This window comes from Triturus cristatus, chromosome 7, assembly GCF_964204655.1.
Source record: "Triturus cristatus chromosome 7, aTriCri1.1, whole genome shotgun sequence".
NCBI lineage: Eukaryota > Metazoa > Chordata > Amphibia > Caudata > Salamandridae > Triturus > Triturus cristatus.
This window is the reverse complement of record NC_140590.1, coordinates 272,177,952-272,197,428: the sequence shown is the minus strand read 5'-3', so window position 1 is coordinate 272,197,428 and position 19,477 is coordinate 272,177,952. Positions and strand designations below refer to the sequence as shown.

General features: G+C 40.5%; 1 protein-coding gene across 2 annotated transcripts in view; it reads right to left on the bottom strand.

The window, feature by feature from the left end:
• Positions 1-18,907, bottom strand: part of LOC146809392 (AP-2 complex subunit alpha-1) — a 297,343-nt gene extending 278,436 nt beyond the window's left edge. For both annotated transcript variants that reach the window (XM_085616210.1, XM_085616211.1), the window contains exons 1-2: positions 18,740-18,907; positions 10,000-10,068 (exon numbers count right to left, since the gene is read on the bottom strand). In XM_085616210.1, the coding sequence (XP_085472336.1) occupies positions 10,000-10,068; positions 18,740-18,806 (136 nt within the window). In that variant the 5' untranslated portion in view covers positions 18,807-18,907. The remainder of the gene's footprint in view (positions 1-9,999; positions 10,069-18,739) is intronic.
• Between the last annotated feature and the right edge of the window lie 570 nt (positions 18,908-19,477).

Genomic DNA, 19,477 nt, shown 5'->3' with positions numbered 1-19,477 from the left:
CCCTGTTGCTTCTTCCCAGAGTCTGGAGGAGTTGCCATCCCTGTGTTTTAGCAATAGATCCTGCTATGCGGAATGTACAACACTGCACTAATGTCTGGCTAGAACACAATCTTCACCCAAATATAATTCATTGTTAATTGTTCATTGTGAAATGAAATCCAGACAGACCAAGAAGGCTGTAAAACAGTCACTTCTTCCGATTTCATCTCTGCTGTATAAGAATGCATTCATCTCTTAATGTATCTCAAGCTTTGCTTTACTGTTAATTGTTTACCATTGAATCTACCTGCTGACCTTGGTGTAGGATGTAAAGACACATTTAATCAAAATTTGATCCCACCTTTTACATTCTCTTTTGGAGGTGCCTTTGACAGCTATCAAGGCAAGATGTGTAGTAATAGAAGGAACATTAATGCCAAAAAATTGACTGATTTTCGAACGAGTGTTAAAAACATTAAAGCAATGCATATCAGCGATTTAGTTCCTCTCTTATGTCACATTTTGCTTAATCTTGCATTCCCGTTAGCTCTTCATGTTGTGTTTCTGTATTTTCGTGCATATTCATGTATCTTATTATTTTACTCTTGCAAAGTGCATACTTTTAGGAGTGCCAGGTGTTTATGAGGGGCTTTTATTGAGGGGTCGGGCACTGAGACTGAAGCCTAAACAAAGTGCCTGTCAGTGGGTTGGCCTCTCTGCGGAGCACACAGAACAATGGTCATGTATTCCAGCTGCAATTGAAATTCTGTGTGAATATGTGTGAAGGAAATACACAGATATCAACATTTTTACAAGGTAGAAGCAAAAGGAAATACATAGCTTAAATGTGATTCAGTACAGTATATGTTTGCAAGTGGTGAAATGAGGGAGATGCGAGGAAGTATATTTGGTGAAAAGAGGGTACTGAAGAGGAAAGAGAGATGGCTGAAGATGTGCAAATGGACAAGATGCGCAGAGAAAAAGGGCTTACAAATTTAACATGAAGCACACATAACTGAAAGATAAAATCCTTTCCACAGGCCTCAATCCTATTTAATTCACAGACTCACAATTTCAAAACTGAACCATTTCCAATGTTAATTATTTATAACTGTTACTCATTTATCTTTAAACAGCTAACAACCATTGACAAAATCAATCATACTAATCGGTTTTAGGTGAATGTCAATTGTTGTGTTATATATCTGGATGCATTTACATCTCAGAGAGAAACCAAAATACCGGTCGGGTGGCACTCTATAGGAATTAGAAACTTATTTTAAACGTTCCCATTTAGAGACCCCCCACTTTTTCAATCCCACTTAAAGACCTGTCTGCACATACTTCTATATGACTGATTGCAGCCAGCAGCTGTGGGTGCTTCCCAAAGCCTGGTTAGAGGATTTTCTTCCACATTGGATGCTGCATGCAGTGCAAGACACTGGGCAAGCACATGTTTTAAAGGGATGAAGTTCTTGCGCTGAATAATTTGCGCATTACAGTAATCGTTAAACATAATAATGCAGCAAGATATGGGGCAGTTTTAATACTATAGGTTCCCACTGCTTTATAATCCTTGCTTTATCACTAAATTCATTTGCTTTAAAATGCAACATTTGCCAATCTTTTTTCAATTTTTTCTTAGGTGGAGAACCCACCCTGGAACCCATGTTTGTCCATGAAGCTTGCTTGGGTGACGTGTCACTCACTACATAAAATTCATACCCAACTTTTTCAAATGTCACCAGCCACCACTGTACATAAAGCCATAGTTAGCAGTTTGTAGGTAAAACTCGGGCAAGTTGGGTCATACTTATGGCTAAGTCGTGTATTTGCTTGAATCATAACAGTCCATCTCTGAGCTGTCTGCTGTGTTCAACCATTTGATCAAGCACGCCCTTTGGCAAGAAAATCCCCATCAATCTGGCTATTTTCACTCCAGCCAGGTTTGGCCGGCTGATGGCCTACACAGAAAATGCAGATTGTTCATGTAACTTCTCACTAATTTAAGAAGTTACCTGAGGTACATTTTTTATTTAGACACAAAATCCCATCTGTGAAATAATAAGTCCAAGGGAGCTTCATGGACAAGGGAAACGACGAATAAGGAAGGAAATTTGTTTTTCATACTCAAAAGGAAACTGTATAAGAAACAGGCATTGGCAAAGCCGATAAGTCAGGCCTTGGTGAGCTGGTCTGGTGGTTACTATTTTTCCAATAACAAAGCGGAAAAAAGAAAACGGGAAAAAATTTAACCATTGCATATAATTCTAACATAACAGTATAGATACTTCCTAGAAGGCAGGCGTACCCAGAAAAGATATGGAGACCCTTTATAGTAATAAACATTACAGAAAAAAAGTATTTTTTATTGGTTTAAAGATACTGTACTACAGGCTATAAATGAAGTGTTTTCTTTGAAGACTAATAAAAGGCTGTTTCTTTTGACATATGCCTTTACTTTTTGCTGTGCCATGTTTCGGTATCCAAGAACAGAATAATGGAAACTGACCCGCACTTGAACTTTAACATGTGAATTTTCAACTGTGTGGACGCTTTGCACCCATCAAGACTCAGCAAACAGGCCTTCTGGGACACAGAAGAACTCAGTGACTCCAAAAGGTATTGCAAACAGCTGGAAAGGAAATGGAGAACCAACCATGATGCCGACACCAGATCAACCTACAAATCTGATCAGGCACTACCACATGCTTCTGAGAGACATCAAGAGAAGAACCATCACTAACCGGATAGAAACCAGGTCCAACAGCAGCAAAGAGATCTTTGCCATCATCAAGGAATTCTCTACCCAAGAACCCTTAGCTAACTCCATCATCCCCTCACAGAAACTCTGCAACAACCTCTTCAACTTTTTCCACAGCAAAATAGAAAGGTTTACAATAACTTCGACAAACAACCAAACCCCCAAGGAGATCATCAGCAACCTGCCTACATCCGACGCACACACCTAACCAACTGACAAATACTTACAGAGGAAGATACACTTCAATTATGAAACAATTCCACTGTGAGGCCCCCACAGTCCCCTGTACAAATTATATCTACACCCTAAGAGGACCTCTGATCATAAAATACCTCATTCACATCAACTCGTTCATCAGTTCCACAACCTTCCTCATCGACTGCAAACAAGCTGCAGTCTCGGCCCTCCTCAAAAAATCATCGGCAGACCCCACAGAGATGAGCAACTTCCACCCCTATCTCTCTACTACTGTACTCAGCCAAAGTCATAGAGAAGGCAATCAACCGTCAACTCACTAGACAGCTAGAACTTCACAATTTTCATGCCCACACCCAATTCGGCTTCCGAAGCAACCAATGAGAGCCACACCTTACTGGGCCGAGGAGAAACAGCCGCACTCCTACTGCTGGACATCTCTGCTCTGTTTGACACCATATCACACTCCAGCCTAATCAAAAGACTTAATGCAGCAGGCATCTAAGGTCCAGAACTTGAATGGATTTGCTCCTTCCTCACAGGACACAGTCATCCTTCCAACCTACACATCAAAGCCCAAGGATGTGATCTGCGGAGTCCCGCAAGGATCATCTCTCAGCCCCACTCTGTTCAACATTTACATGGCACCATTTGCTGATGTCATCAGACTGCACAGCATCTCCATCATTTCCTATGCCAATGACATCCAGCTCTTCCTCTCAATGTCCGACAAAAGTGCTCAAAGGGATGTGAAGGGAAAGAAAATAGGAATACTCCCACTACTCAGGTGACAGAAATAATTATTTACTCAGTTACAACAGTAATGAGGGTACTGAGTGATAGTTTTATTTTTATGCTGTAGTCTGCATGTGAGAACAGAAACAAATTCAAGACTCAGTACCCTCATTACTGTTGTAACTGAGTAAATAATTCTTTCTCTCACCTGAGTAGTGGGAGTATTCCTATATTCTTTCCCTTCACATCCCTTTGAGCACTTTTGTAGTGTCATTGTTTCGTTTCTGTATATCACGTTTGTTCTATTCACATACCACTGGGTGTTATTGGATGATCCTGAGATCTTAATCTGTCTAATACTGCCTCACAAATATTTTCTTCCAGCCTTGAAAAAGCCCTGGCCCGATTTTGAGCCACTGGGTGAAACACGTGTCGGCTGTTCACTTCGCTCTAAATATGACTGTTCACTTCGCTTGAAATGTGAAGAAAGAAATAACAAAATAACAAAATAATACAGGATATAATTTGAATGATCGGATCACTTGAAACAGAACCTTATGTCTGAACAAATAAAATAATATTTTGTACTTATTAAATTACTCTGATTATCTTCATTTCAAACTAAATCAATGAGGAGTTTTTTGACTCATAACTTTACGCATGTACTTTTTCTGTGACCATAGAGGTCCAGTGTCTCGAGTCAATCTCCGTAAGTAACAAGTTACATATAAATTGGGCAATCTCCTCTGGAACTGGGATCCCTGGACCTTGGCATCTCTGCATCAAAGATTGGTCCAATACATACACCCTCCAACCACAAAAGAAACCTGGAAATCATCCTAGACAACAAACTCAACATGGCCTCACAGGTGAACGCAGTGAGCTCCTCCTGCTTCCACATGCTATGCATCCTCGGGAAAATCTTTAAAATGGATCCCCATGAACACGGGCGTACTATCACTCAAGCTAAATTTAGTAGCATACGAGGCTATGGCAACGCACTCTATGCCAGAATCTATAGCCAACTCCTCCGATTACTTTAAACCTTACAGAGCGACACAGTTAGAATTTTCCTGGGCCTCTCACAACACACACACATCATGCCACAAGTCACAGAACTCCACTGGCTGCTGATACACAAATGCTGCCAATTCAATCTCCTCACACAAGTATAAAAGGCACTGCACAACAGAGTACCAGCATACCTTAACCGCCGCCTTCACTTCCACCAACCCACCACACTCCTACGCTCAGCCTCATTCTCCCTCGCACACATCCTCCATATCTGCAAAAGCAAAACAGGTGGCCTAGCCATCTCCTACATTGTACCCAAGTCATGGAACAACCTCACTCCGCAGATCAGGGCCTCCTCCCCGTATCCTGAAATCTGCAGGAGGCTGAAGAACTGGCTCTTCAATCAACTCAACTGCCCCCAGCAGACATCATTCACACGTGCTGGAGCACTTGGATACCCTTTTGGGGTCTAGCAGCACTATACAAATCAATATGACATAACATAAAATGCAGCTGAGAGCTTGAATGAGATTCATCCACAGAAAAGGGGTTCTCAACAGCCTTATTATTCTGTATCCACCTCAGGAAATAACAATCATGTACACTGAGGGTTTTAGCAGAGACTGTTCAGCAAATGTTACAGTCCTTAGCCTTATGCACATTTTGGGCACCTTGTTTATGAAGACTCATTTGGCCTCAAGAATCACAAGCCTTGAAGAGGCTTCTCCTAGATGGTTTTCCCATAATCAATCCTCTCTTTAATCCTAAAGGTGGTGGAGGAATTAAATCTACACTCACAACCTATGTAAGAGTGCTAAGGAAGGATGTAAAGCTATGTAACTCCCTTGCCACATGGGTTTGTGGGAGAAATCTGCAGTGACATGGTCTCTGAGAGGGATGAAGGCAGGGGAACTCTCACCCCATTGCTGAAGTTTGAGTCTTTTCCACTGAGGAGGATGTGCTAATAGGGTGGTACTGTGCTAAAGCCTTCCACAGCGAGTGCTGTGAGCTGCTATTATTAAGTTACCATGGCACTCCCACCTCAGCGATAGGTTATGGTTCAAACTGTTGAATCTATGAAAGATTGAATGCTGGAGAGCTCAGCCTTCACGATGATCCATTCATATCCCATCAACTTTGATCTCATGAAAATTACTGTTAACAACACAGCCCTATTTTCTAATAAAAAATAAAATTATTTGCAATCATTCATTGCTAATCTAGATGCGAAAAAACATAAGAATATCTTTCAAATCGCACCAGAAATGTATACAGCCTTTTTTTTTATACGAGTAATAAAGGTGTCCTGGAGCAGAACACCTGTATAACTCTTCTTGTGGATGAGAGAAAAGTCTGAAAGATCTACCTGGTAAAATTAGCTCGATAAAGAACCATCTGAGATGTGCAGCTCTATACACCTCATAGACTGTTTTTGTGGTGTCTCCAATTGCTGTGAGGAAATCAAAGGAAGATTTATTTTATTCCATCTGAATTCTGAAGGTTGCCATTTCTATGAATGGGCAGTGGCTCCACTGAGCCAGTTCTTTTGCTATCCTTTGTTTTCTGAAAAAGCACTCTGCCCAGGACCAATTTCAGTTGACAGGGACCATTTGCAGGACAATGTGCAGCTATAATCTTTGTGTCAGGACTAAGTCTAGAGCTGTGCAGACACCACATTAGCTGTTTAATGTGATAAAGACGAGCTGGGGCAATCAGTGGCCATCTTAAGGGGCCAAACCTGACAAACAGGTAACAGAGGTCTGTTAAGAGTACCTGCTTGAGAAGAAACAGTCTAGAAAAGGATCGTCTCCCCATCTACACTGTGTAAACCAGGAGCAAGATTACAGACAATAAGAACAGAAACATGAGGAGTTGCTCCCTGCACACAATGCCGGACTTTTAAGCTAGCTCCCATATTCAGTCACTGCTCTGCTTTTCTGTACAGACGCATCTTGCAGTTTAAAATCTGAGAAGCTAAGCTAGTATCTCTATAGTGTGCAAGTACGGCGTATAGTCACAGGACCTCAGGGACAGCAATTAGGGAACAGGACTATCTCCAGCAGGGACCAGTTCAGGCCCAGTTGCAAATGGTCTGGTGGGCACTTTATAAAAAAGGCAACTTGGAATTTGTTGTGACCTGTAGCCACACAGGAGGTCAAAAACAATTGACCTTTGGAGTACACTTCTGTGTCCTGAGTACAGGTAGGAGCAGGTCCTGCCCTTCCGGTCTCCTCATAGGTCTCAAACAGCAGGTGCAGCCCTTCTTCTCTTTTTCCACATGTCCAGAAAGTGCTTAGAGGAGGGAGCCAGGCTCCTCCTTAGCCAATGGAGTAAAGGTTCCCAGGGGCAAACCTACCCACTTTTTCAGCTGTTGCCTTTCTGCAAACAATTCCACAGTGCACCTTACTCCTAAAATCCCAAATAAGGAAACCCTTTTGCCATCTGCCTTCTATGGAGCCCGTGTGCCTGACCAGTGAAATGAGTAGTCCCCTTCTTTGTAATCACTCGCGCTGAGTTTTGAGCCAGGTTGGGAGAACAAAGTTTTGCCTTCTCCAGGACTCATCTTAAATTTATGTGTGACAAGGCAGGCCCTTCACAGGTCAATGGAGTTCCTAGATCCAGCCTATCTGGTCTTCCTGAAAGGGAAAGAAATAAAGCTTCCCACTTCTGGGCAGTTAGTACTCCTCTGGGAGCAGTTTTCACACCTCTTTCTAAAAGTTACTTTCCCTAAAAAATTATTACAAATATAACTTTACCTCACGGAAGTGGGGAAAGGTTTAGGGTCACTGGGTTGAGTATTGGGGTCTTTGAAGGTTCCAGGGTCCAGGGCTGGGAAGGGGGGTGCTGGGAAACCTTTTTTGTCATCCTATGGTAACGTATGGATATCAATATCGACATGTAAGGCACCTCCTTTTATCTGGTGCTACATATAGTGGATGCAAGCACTGCAATGCAATATACTGTGCTTGGTACCACAAAGTCTATTGTTGTGATACTATACTCCACAACTGAAAAATGTTTTATTAAATCAATTCTTTAAACAATATAGAACTTCACCATTGAACTGGATTTTTTAACTATTAAAAATTGTGTTGAATTATTTTTCTAGCTGGTGCCATACCAGAAATAGCAGATTTCATATTTTAATCTGTACTCTAGTTTTACTCATAGAACAGCAAGAGGCTCCAACAGTGAGAATAGCTTTTGGGTCCGTGACACTGTGGGGAGATGGTAACATTACATTTCTATATGTCTCATTTTTTTTGTTTTTTTTAAAATATTTTTACTGAAGCAACAAAACACCATCTCTTTTACAGGATACATGTCATGATAATCTAACAATTCTCAAACAGACTGATATTGATTGATTGTTATTGATTTCAATAACAATCATCGAATGATAGTTGTCAACTTTACGGTTCTCTCCCCCCACTCCGGCCCCTTATCCCCTTTCAGATAAAGCGTTTATTGCTCCTGATCTTGTCTGGCCATCAGACCACATAACATTCCCCAATAGCTATTCCATTTCTCCCAAACCTTTGCCCATTTTTGTGGGCATCCCCTGCTCCCATAGACCCCTCTTTCCGCCTGCATACACCAATCTAAATTCATTTTCTGTTCCATCAACGTCGGGGCATCTATTGTTCTCGGTTTCCTAGCAATATTGCGTTTCACAATCATGAATCCCAATGTTACCCACAGGCGTTCAATGTTCGTAAGGCCCGATTCTACATGTCTCACTTTTAAACACCATGCACCACACCTAATAGAATACAAGGTCTATATACGGGTATCGTATTCATATTTAAATAAGGAGGTTTTTACCTGTCAAAAAAGGTTATTTTAACAGGTCCTACTGGAGGTTTAAACTGTAGCAGCCAGGCTACATTAATAGGCCTGAAGCCATGTTTTCATGTGTCATGCGAGTGGATGGCACAATAAGTGCTGAAGTCCACAGGTTGCATTTAACTTTCCGTGCAATCCGTGTTGTTTCAACACCATATACTATGGCATTATAGTAAAGTAAAATATTCCAATCAGGGGATTAGCCAATTTCTACATGCTTTAGGGGTCAGAGTACATACCTTGGGCAGTGTACAGTAGTGTACCAGTGTGCAGAGTCTAAAACACAGAAACGATTCAGCAAAAAATAGAGGTGACCACGGAACAAAAAGGCATTTTCTCACTCTGCCCAGGTGGGTCTTGAATGACCTGCTTGGTCCTGGGATGGTTTAGATCTTTTCTTAGAAAAAATACACAGGTAGTGGCTCGCCCTCTTTTTCAATCTAATGAGATGCATTTGAGTTGTGGAATTTCACAGGAATGGGCACTCTCCCCTAGTCAATTCAACTATTATGTTCAGCCATTGTAGGGTGCTGATGTAGACATTTGGGTTCAAGGCACTCTCACATGACGACAAAGAACTTCTGCTGGATATTTGACCATTTCTCTTCAGTTGGCATCTGACAAGTAGAAGACTGTCTCTCAGATGTTCAGGAATGGATAGTTATGAACTTTTTAAGACTTGATGGGAATAAGGCAGGGATCAGTGGAGACCACTTCGTCAGGTTGGAGGAGATGTATCATTCCACGCTGGAAGAACATTTGCAAAGTTGCACATTATTGGGCTTTCACATTAAAATTGGGACGTTCACAAGTATTTTGTATTAAGATGTAATTTGGTTTAAGTCACTTGAAAAACGGAGTTAAGCAAGGTATGGACTGCAATACAAGTTGACTGGAAGGTACCTGGAATAACTGGTTTCAGATTACTATAAGCAAAGGATGCAAGGAAGAATCGAACTACCGATGGATCACCAGTATCACGGGGGGTGTGCACTACTGGAAAGGTAAACATTCTAACACACTCAATTACAAAAGCTAAAAAGCAGGTATATTATCTCAAATACCACAAGCTGCAATAAAACAGATAGACACAAGATGTAACAATGCAGGGCACAGCAAACATTACCAATCAATAGACTGAAATGAGGAGCTTCATTACAATGCAGTATGATCATATCCCTCATGGTGAAGTGCACACAGAGCAGGTGATTCTGGGATCAAAATGCACACAGTCAGTATTTGATTTTTGTTTCTCTATACCATCTTTATCTTTCCACACAGAACACCTAAAAAAATCATCATTTTAGAGAAGGGAAATAAACAGGAGAGGGAGCTATTCCAGCAAACATGTCTAAATTGAGGGGAAAAAAGGTTTGAATTTCCACTGCATATTTTGAGGCACTAAGATAAAAGAAATCTGTAAATGTAGTGAAATGTACAGGAGAAAAGAGGATTTAGAGACTTACCCTTAAATTTAGATCGAATGTTGGCCAGCTCCTTATTGATCCTCTTGATTTCGGCTTCTTTGCTTTTACCTAAATGAAATTAAATACCAACAGTGAACCAATTCCATTAGGTTCTTATAAAATCCAAAAAGAAATGTACATATGTCAAGATCTGACCTCTCTTGATACAGACACTATCTAATAAAACTCTGAACCCAACTCCTAGAATAAAATACATATAAAGCAAAAGTCATAAATTATGCCTTCCATTCCTACCAAAGGATCCTTGATGCACAATTAAAGTGAAATTGTCTAAATCTGGTTCAATGGAAATCAAAGCACAAGTTAAAAGCTGAGAGAAACATTGCAAACTTTGAAATAGCCAGGATTAAGATATATTACAGTGTCTAGAAAGAAGATACAATATTCTTCACAGAATTGCAAATGCAACTGAATAATTCCTTGCCTGTGGGGATCTCACAAAATGGATTTAATTAACACAACTGCATTATTGCATCCCACTATCGTTGGGCACAATATCTACACCTGCCACTAATGACATCTGGCTAGACTATTACCCTGGAAGCAGGACCAAATCTGATTTGCAGGTGGATGGTCTTCATATGGAGTGCAAGGTTGGCAACAAAAAAAAATGATGTCTAGAATGCGGACCATGCGACTGGCCGTGACTGAGAAATCTGAAAGAATTCCACCAATACCTTTTTGATTCAGGGTGATGCTCTAAGTGCAAAAGACACACACAAATGTGGGCTCCGTGCATACTGTGCCACAAGATTTACACTTCGTCTCATTGATGACGCCAAACAAAGCTTATGTTCCCATCAACAGAGGACTTGGCCAGGTCTGATTTGCATAAGACTGGTCCCTGCCAAGAGTGGCAAAGTGGGGAAAAACAAAGATAGACTAGAATGCTGCCCCAAGCAACTGTCAGTAACACAAAAATATGCAAGCACCCCAGACATCACCATTATGCTTCTTCTGTTATAGAATACCTGATGGACAAAGCAAAGGATGTTGAAGTCAGCTACTCTAGGAACCTAATGTAGCGTGTGATGTACCTGTGCAGATCATACATGAACTATGGCCTTAAGGCTCAACAGAAGACATTCCAAAAAACTCTGCTGTCACTTAAGATCTGATAGGAGATGTACAGACAGAATGCGCATAGTCTACATTTGAAAAGTAAAGAACAACACCAGTGCTAACAGAGTTAGAATATATAGGGTGTGGAAGCAGACTGCACATCGACAAGTGAAAAATGGGCTTTTATGACAGCTGCTTCCTGGGCTTTCTGGCATGGGTGCCGAATGATATATACAGGCAGATGGTCATTAACCAAGGTCAGGTGGTGAGAGAGACAGCCTGTAAAGGACAATTTTGTGGCCAATCCCTAGCACTTTGGTTTATGGGTTTAGTTTCAACTTGTTTGTACTGCTCCATACGTTACTAGCATGTTTAGACTCATAAGCATTGCTAATGGAAAGAAACAATTTATTGTCAGGAGATCTGTATAATACTAATTCATAAAAACCAATGCTTAAGTTTTAATAAATAAATAAAAATAAGCACTGGCATCTAAGGTTTTTCTTAAGAGTCTGTCACCAGTGCTACCACACGCCCAGGTTGCAATGTATCAAAGCTATCTTATCTAGATTCCACCTTATGCCTCTTTCTTCCACTACCTTGTCACTTTTCCCTACTTTTTGATTTCTTTTTCATCCCAGCTATCTCCTAAACGTCTTTTCCTTATTCTTTCTTTCTCTCTTTTCTGCCTTACTCTTTCCAGGTCAAAATTTGTGGATAAAAAATAAGTTCTGGTCCCCAAATATGATGGCCACTGCGCACTACTTGCAACCAAAGACAAATTAATTTCTGCATTAGACACAATAAACGGGTCAAAGGCAATACAGACATATTATATAACAGGGATAACGAAGCCAAGCCTTTAGGTACTTCATAACTCAATGGAACAAAGTCTGATGATGTGAAGAGCGAGTGAGAGGTTGTTTCCTCTCTTGAAAAAGCTAATTGAGAAGATCTGTGCTATCACAAAATGCTTCATCTGTTTCCCACTTCTTCCAAACAGACAATCGCATTGGGGTGGCTCTTCTTCAGGGACTTAAGGGTGTTGTTTCTCTGCTTTCTATAGGCTGTCACGGAGTCACTGCTAAATTAAATTATTACAAGTGTAATCATTTAATTTAGCAGTGTTCAAGCAAACACAACTTTTGTGCTTACATGAACTCTGTAATGCAAAGTTGAGCCCTTCCGGCCATTCCAGAGGCTTCGAATGATAGGAAGAGGAGGAGGGGCTGAACGACATCGAGCTACAGAGTGTTGTTTAAAACACAGCACTCTGTAGATGGGTGTCTGGAGTGTGAATGCTAAGGGAGTAGTTCAACTACGGTCCCCTCACACAGGCACAATAATTTTTATTTAGCAGAGATATTGAACATGCCTCAGGCAGCACAGAATATCTGCTAAACTGGGGCTAACATGGCATACATCAGAGCATTCCTGAGGCTAATGAGGAGCCACCCAAAGCTGCAGAGGCAGGATCCTTCCCCTTGCCCCCAGCTTCTGTTAGGGCTCAGCTTCCAGTCCTATGAAGAAGTTAGGAGAGGATTTGAAGTGAGCCTTCCTCTTAAACTGGACCCTTCTTCTCTATCTGATCCTCGTTAGGAATCATGGCATGCTGGTTACAATGGCCAGCGCTGGATTCCTGCTTTGAGGCTGCCATGGAGCATCTGAGTTGCCAGCAAAGGGAGAAAGGAAAGTAAATAAAATCCAGTGTTGGTTTTCTGTGCATGCATGAGAGCTTTGAATCTCATGACACTGCACATTCATTCCTCTATATGTGCATTACTAATTCACAATATGACGAATGCTGTAGGCCAGACCTCTATGATAAGCAGTGAGGAGAAAATTATGAGAGTAAAGAGTTTTAGGCCTTTGCTAAAGGATATTAGACTAGGGAGAGCACTGATGTTGACTGTCGGCTGTGTTAGTTCTCAGGCCAACCCATAGGGTGCTAGCATATTCAGATTTGGAACTGACCAGTGTAAAAACTATGTGAGTGCAAGACGGTGTCTACTTAAAGAAAGATTCTTCTCAACTGATGGAGCACACAGAATACACCTTTAGTTACAACTTTCATTTAGAATGTTGATGATAAATAACCATCAAGGTTATTTATGATGCTAAATCAGGTATTCTGGAGATCTGCAAAAACAATAGGAGTGATCAACGAAAACCAAAGGTAAAAAGGCTTATTCACAAACGGTAAATTTACATCTAAGTAAATCTACACATGTAAATCTACTTTTACACTTAATTTACTTCTTTTCCTATTTACCATTTGCAAGTGTAAATTTTATGGAAAGTTTTGATTTATATGTCCCCACCTATTAAAAGCAGGGGATGAAACCATATTTACGAATATACATTTGCTATTACCAAATTTTCACATGTAGGAAGAGGTTTCCGACACTAGGGTGGAGATCTCCCGTGAAGATCTCCTGATGCTAAAGTATAGAGACATTTTTAAAAGTTGAATAAACTTTAAAAAAAGTAGTTAAAATATTTGTAAGTTAATTCATGTAAATTATTTGTATATCTTTGTTTAAAAATGAGAACAAAATGATACAGTACTATTGACTTTATTTTTAATTACAAATGTCACAAATTTAAAGATAGATTTATTTAAAAAATAAATCCCACCTGCAGTAAAATGTTTATATTTTTTATGTAGCAAAAATGACTAAAAGTGATGTAACAACGGAATTAAATTTCTTTTAGGGCTGCAGGGCTGGATAAACAAGACTGTTTTTCTCTAAACTGGAGGATACCTTAAGGTGCAAACATTTTTATAAGCAGATCAATCTTTAACTGAAATTAGGATGTAGGTAGCTTTGCAGACCAGTCCACGCTCTCAAAATTCTGCAACACTTTTTTGGCTCTGTATAGTTGCTTGTTGCACTGAAGGGCAATTCATGTGACCCAGAGTCCTGCACACTTCTCTTTCTAAACCACTTTCTGCTGCTGGAGCAAATTTAATTTCTAAACCGGTGAAAGCATGGATGGCTGGCTTCAAGCATCCGCAGAGTTGGCTTTGAACAGCAATATTCTTGACATTCAACAGAAAAAATGAAATTGAAATTGAAACCTAACACGCGAGTTAGAAGCTCTACTGTAAAGCACTATAAGCGAGGAGGTGGGAGTGAGCCACAAACTGCATCATGGCAATGGGATTTCAGCTATAAAGAGAGTAGACCACCCACACCCTCTGAAAACAAAACCCAAAAAAAACAAGAACACCAACACATAACCAACGAAAGATAAGTCCAACACTAAGACAACAGGTAATACAAGGCTAGCAAGCTTTCTGTGAGAATATATGCACCTTTCCTATGCCACTGTGTGTCAATGTGTGACTTCTTCACACCTCATGTGTGATACACATAGGTATATTTCATTGCAAGACGAAAATTAAGCATTGCTGCAATCTCTTGTCTTCATATACCTTTGTATTCAGGGATATAAAGTTTGGTGTATGACAATTTACTGTAATAACATAAAAACTATACTTGCCCGAATGCAATGAAACAGGAAATGACTGGATTAACTACTCACCCATTGTTATGTTCCATATAGGCACCCCAATATAGGCTCAGGTAGCAACCTAACTCCTCACCTATATTTACCCTGCCGTTAGACTACATAACGGTTCTTGGGACTGACCTTTTACCTAGTTAACTGCTAACAGGACGTGGGGTTTTCCCTGAAAACTAGCCTCATTCATTATGCAGGAGGATTCTTGGAAACTCAGCAGGACTACCATCTCCTGCATAATAACTATGTATAAGGGTCATTGCTTCTGTCATCCTAAGTCCGACATGACACAGCAAGGTATATACCCTCAGGGTACCACTTTGTGTATATAAACACCATATCTTTGCTGAGGCAGGGAGAAGAGAAAAAGGACTTCCATGCTGACACTCACACAAGACGCTGCAGTTCCTGCACGCAGACACTCCAGCTCCCAGTGGTCTGACATCCCTCGCAGGGTGTCCATCTCGAGACCAAGACAGGGTCCCACAGTCTCTCACTTCAGGTAATGGGGTTGACTTTATCCTAGAGGGATTCTTGGCTCCACACCTACATACATGCTAGGCACACTTAGGTACACCTAGTTAGGGTTGCATCGTAGGAGTACGCATTATTACTGTCATGTATTTTTATACCTGCCTGTATTCATTGTTTTAGCACTATGGTAGATATCTACCATCATTTTACTCTGTTGGAGCTTATAATCATTGATATCTGTTTCTGTCAAATGGTTGTTTCAGCACACCTATTTTACACTAGAATGACGCTGGTTCAATACATTCTTATTAAAAATGTTCCCACCATTTACTCTGTGTATCTCTCTGAGACAAAGTGAACACGAGTGATAGAGGATAAAGTATTGTACTGTTTCCACGATCCCCGAAAGGGACAGAGTTGTCATTTTTGATAGTTGCCAAGAACGATTGTTTCCTTGGTAAGAGGGGTTTCTAGTGGCACTGTAAGCTAGCTGGTATACAGGCAAACATACCCGTGGGGGTGTCTGGAATCAGTCTGGACGCCAATCCCACAGTCTATGTTGTCTAAACACGCAGATTCTATATAGGGTTATAGAAACTACACGACACTATGACAAGGCACAACTGGTCAAATCAAGCTATCGCTGAAACTGTCCATCATCAGGTTCAAGCTAACATTCTTATTCATGTCGTAAACTCCTATTTATTTGAAAATGTGACGAAAAATATTTTTGAAGTGAAAGGAGACCCTCATTTTTTTTCCAACGTATGTAATAGAGACATCTGAACTTGCTCTGTACCAGTTTTGAGCACCCAATCCTGTTTTCCTTAAGATAGTGAGCCTTGTCTTGTTTATCTTAATAGTAATAAAGAACTACAAGTACTACGATACAAACTGACAAGATTTTTGATAAACTACTTTAACACAAGAACCATGAGTACTCCATGTAGGTTTGTGCCAGTTTCCTTAGGTTTGTAAATATTGTGCTCCTCAAAACCACGTGAAATCTATAGTCGATGGTGTACTCTACTGCTGGTGTACTTCCACAGAACATCCATGGTCTTTGGAAGTGGCAATATTTTTATTGGCACTCCCCTTTTCAACATAACATGTATATCCTTTGCATAAAGTGAATAAAAATGTAATCTTTCTAAACAATGATTTGTTGTTAATATGTAACCACAGTAAATGGCGGGTGTCATGATGACTATTATAAGCATCTTAATCCTTGAGGCTCCGACATATTAGCTTGCAAGAGAAATACTGAAACATACACGAAAAAGTGTTGAAGAGCACAATGCAATAAAGGGCGGCTTGGGAAAATTTCTCTAAGGTACAATGTTTTAACAGATTTAATGCATCCATCACATAACAAAGCTGACCCAAGGCAAGCGCGGATATAAAAATAAGGAAAAGAGTGTGGCTAACAGGCTACTCTGGAGGGAAGCAAGCAGAAGTCCGATTTCTTTGTTAAATGTGATGCAGAATACCTGGCTCACAGAAGTAACGAGTGTACACACAGAATATAACTTAACTCCTTTATTAAAGTATAATTTCTGTAAAGCAGTGTGCCCATGTGCTGTCTCAGCCACTGCTCCTCTTCCTTCTACCTCAACATTCCAAACCACCCATATTTATATAAGGAAAACAGACCATAAAGCATTCTACAATCTATGTACAATACTACACATCCCCAACTTTTATAAACCAATAGACAAACAAATTCTTCAAATTTTTTAGGTTTTTAAATTCTTTTTCCAACAGTGCTTGTTCTGACACTTTCTTTCTCCTGAAAGGATAAGGTACTGCTCCTTTCTTCAGACACTTCCATCCTTAAATCCAATAAACATGGCATTTCCCTTAAAATTCAACCATGCACATCACTCATACTTGTACACTAATTTTTCACAGATTTTAAACACAAAAAATCATTTACAGGTTTGTTAGCATCAACTGGATCAAACTTTCTATTACAATTTTTACTTAACACAATACCACTCATATGCCATGTAATGCAATCTTCTGATTCCAGTGTTATCCATTGCTGTGGCAACTTTTTTCAGATTACTAAATTTGCTTTTACCTTTTTAGAAGTCTTGACCTGAATACATTGTCCAACCTTTAAATTAGTTTTATTTGTATTATGTTTATCATCATAATAAAGTTTGTTTTTTTACTGTGAAGCTAAGATGCGATTGTTGACCGTATCAGCATACCAATCTACTTCTATTCATCCATCCAGGGTTTACTTTAGATTACGGGGTGCGTCCTCTCATTAAGGCAAATTGACTTTCACCTACAGAAGCATGTGGAGTTAAACAGTATGCCCAAAACATTCTTTTTAGGTTGAGCCTCGGCAGCGCATGCGCTGCTCTGCGAGCCATGCTGTGTTGGAGTATGGACTTGAAGCCCCGCCCACTCTCCACGCATATTTGTCATTGGCTTGTATCATTGTCCTTCGGTAAATGCTGGCCTCTGATTCATTAATAGGTTTGTTAGTCCCTCCTTAGTGCCAACTTGTCTTCACTTGTAACCTCCGATGAGGACTGGCCCTTTTACTTCGGTTGTTACACAGTACGTCTTATTTACTCTGTAAGCACAATTTTCTTTTATAGTTTCTCCTACTGCAGGCACTACGTGCGTTCCTAAAATATTGCGCACTTTCACAGGGCGCTTTTACAAAAAAAAAGCATTTGTCACCTTGACAAACAAATGCTTTTTTTGGTAAAAGTGCCCCATACCGCGCTTTCACTTTAATAGAGGCCACGGACCTTTCTTTAGACACGGCTCGTCTAAAGAAAGGAGCGTGGCCTCTATTAATGTGAAAACGCAGCATGGGGCCTTTGTAAACAACAAGCATTTGCACTTCAATAGGTCTCGCATTTTTGAAACTTTGACCTATTGCTATTGTAAATGATAATGCCTTTTATTATTGCAGGTTTTATTAAACACAAATAAAAGGCATTGTCATTTACAATGCCAATAGCTCAAAATCTCGCAATTGCGAGACCTACTGCTTTACAAATGCTTGTTAATTCAGTATTGCAATACTTGTTGCTGCGATTAAAAGGTTGAAAAACACCTTTAATCACTATGTTGTCTATCTCCGCAATGCTATTGCCACTAGGATTATAAAGTTCAGTAAATTTTTGTTTAGTACCAGCATTTGACTTAAATTGAACTCCATTCACAGTTAAAACAGGAAATCCTTCTCTTAAAAATACTTAGTCAAAAGATTTAATCATCATTTTAGTTTTAATTTTATCCACTAAACACATATCAATCCATCTTGAAAATTGTTGTGATGTCACTTCAAAATTCATTCCAATCTGGTGATGTAATTATCAGGTAAAGACACAAGAATGAATTGAAATGGATTGACAGAGGCTGGAAGACACTTAAAGATAAAGGTAAGCATTGGCATTTAGACACGACAAGGGACTTCTAACATGCAGTGAGAAGTACATCATTGGCAAATTAATCTAGACGCTGACAGGTAATGAGAGAAATTGACAGATAAATGCATGGACTCTACTGAGCTTTGACAGCTGCTTTAACATAACTTCCGGTCTCAGGTGTTGCCACTTCCGGTCTCGCTCTCCCTGACCGGAAGTACCAAGCTTGCTCCTAGGACCGCTCCCATCCCCACACTCACAGTTGCGGATGTCGGAGATGAACACGGCCAAGCCGCGCATCCCATCTCCTTTGGAAACGGCCGGCATCTTTCGGCCTTCTCCCAGCACAGCCAAGTGGCGGCTCGTGCGTGCGTACGCATGCGCAGGAGCCTGCGTGTGGGGGCGTACATATTAAAAATGGAGGCACAGGCTAAAACCCGCCCCTGCGATCAGACATCCGTTGCACAGTTAAGGTAAAGCCCCAATCCAAGATGAACGCCGAAACATAACTTAACGACCTTAATAGCAGAGGAATATTACTTTCCTTCCCAAACATACAGCCGACTGTAAACTGTCTACATAGTTATCGTTTTGGACTGGATTGAGTTCGTGATTCATGCTATTCGGTCGGAAACATTTTCTGTGAGACCGATGACCATACCGAATGCGCCTAACGGAGTGTCTAAGTTGGAATAGAAACGTTTTCGACTCGTCTCTGTTCTGCTTCGTTGCTAAAGCACACCGGACATTGGCAAGATGATTTTTGTGCTGAAAAATGTGTTATCGCCTGGTACCATTAACCTACTTGAGCCCCAGTGCGCTCGTGTCTATCATAAATGCATTTTCCGAACTCTCAACTGATGCTAGCTAGGAATTGCAAAATTAGAAATAAACGACGCTCTCTCTTAGCGGCCACATAGTTCTCATGAACAACTAGTGTGCTAACCCAAGGAGAAATAAGCGGACACTAACGCCATTCCGCAGGACAGAATATCTTT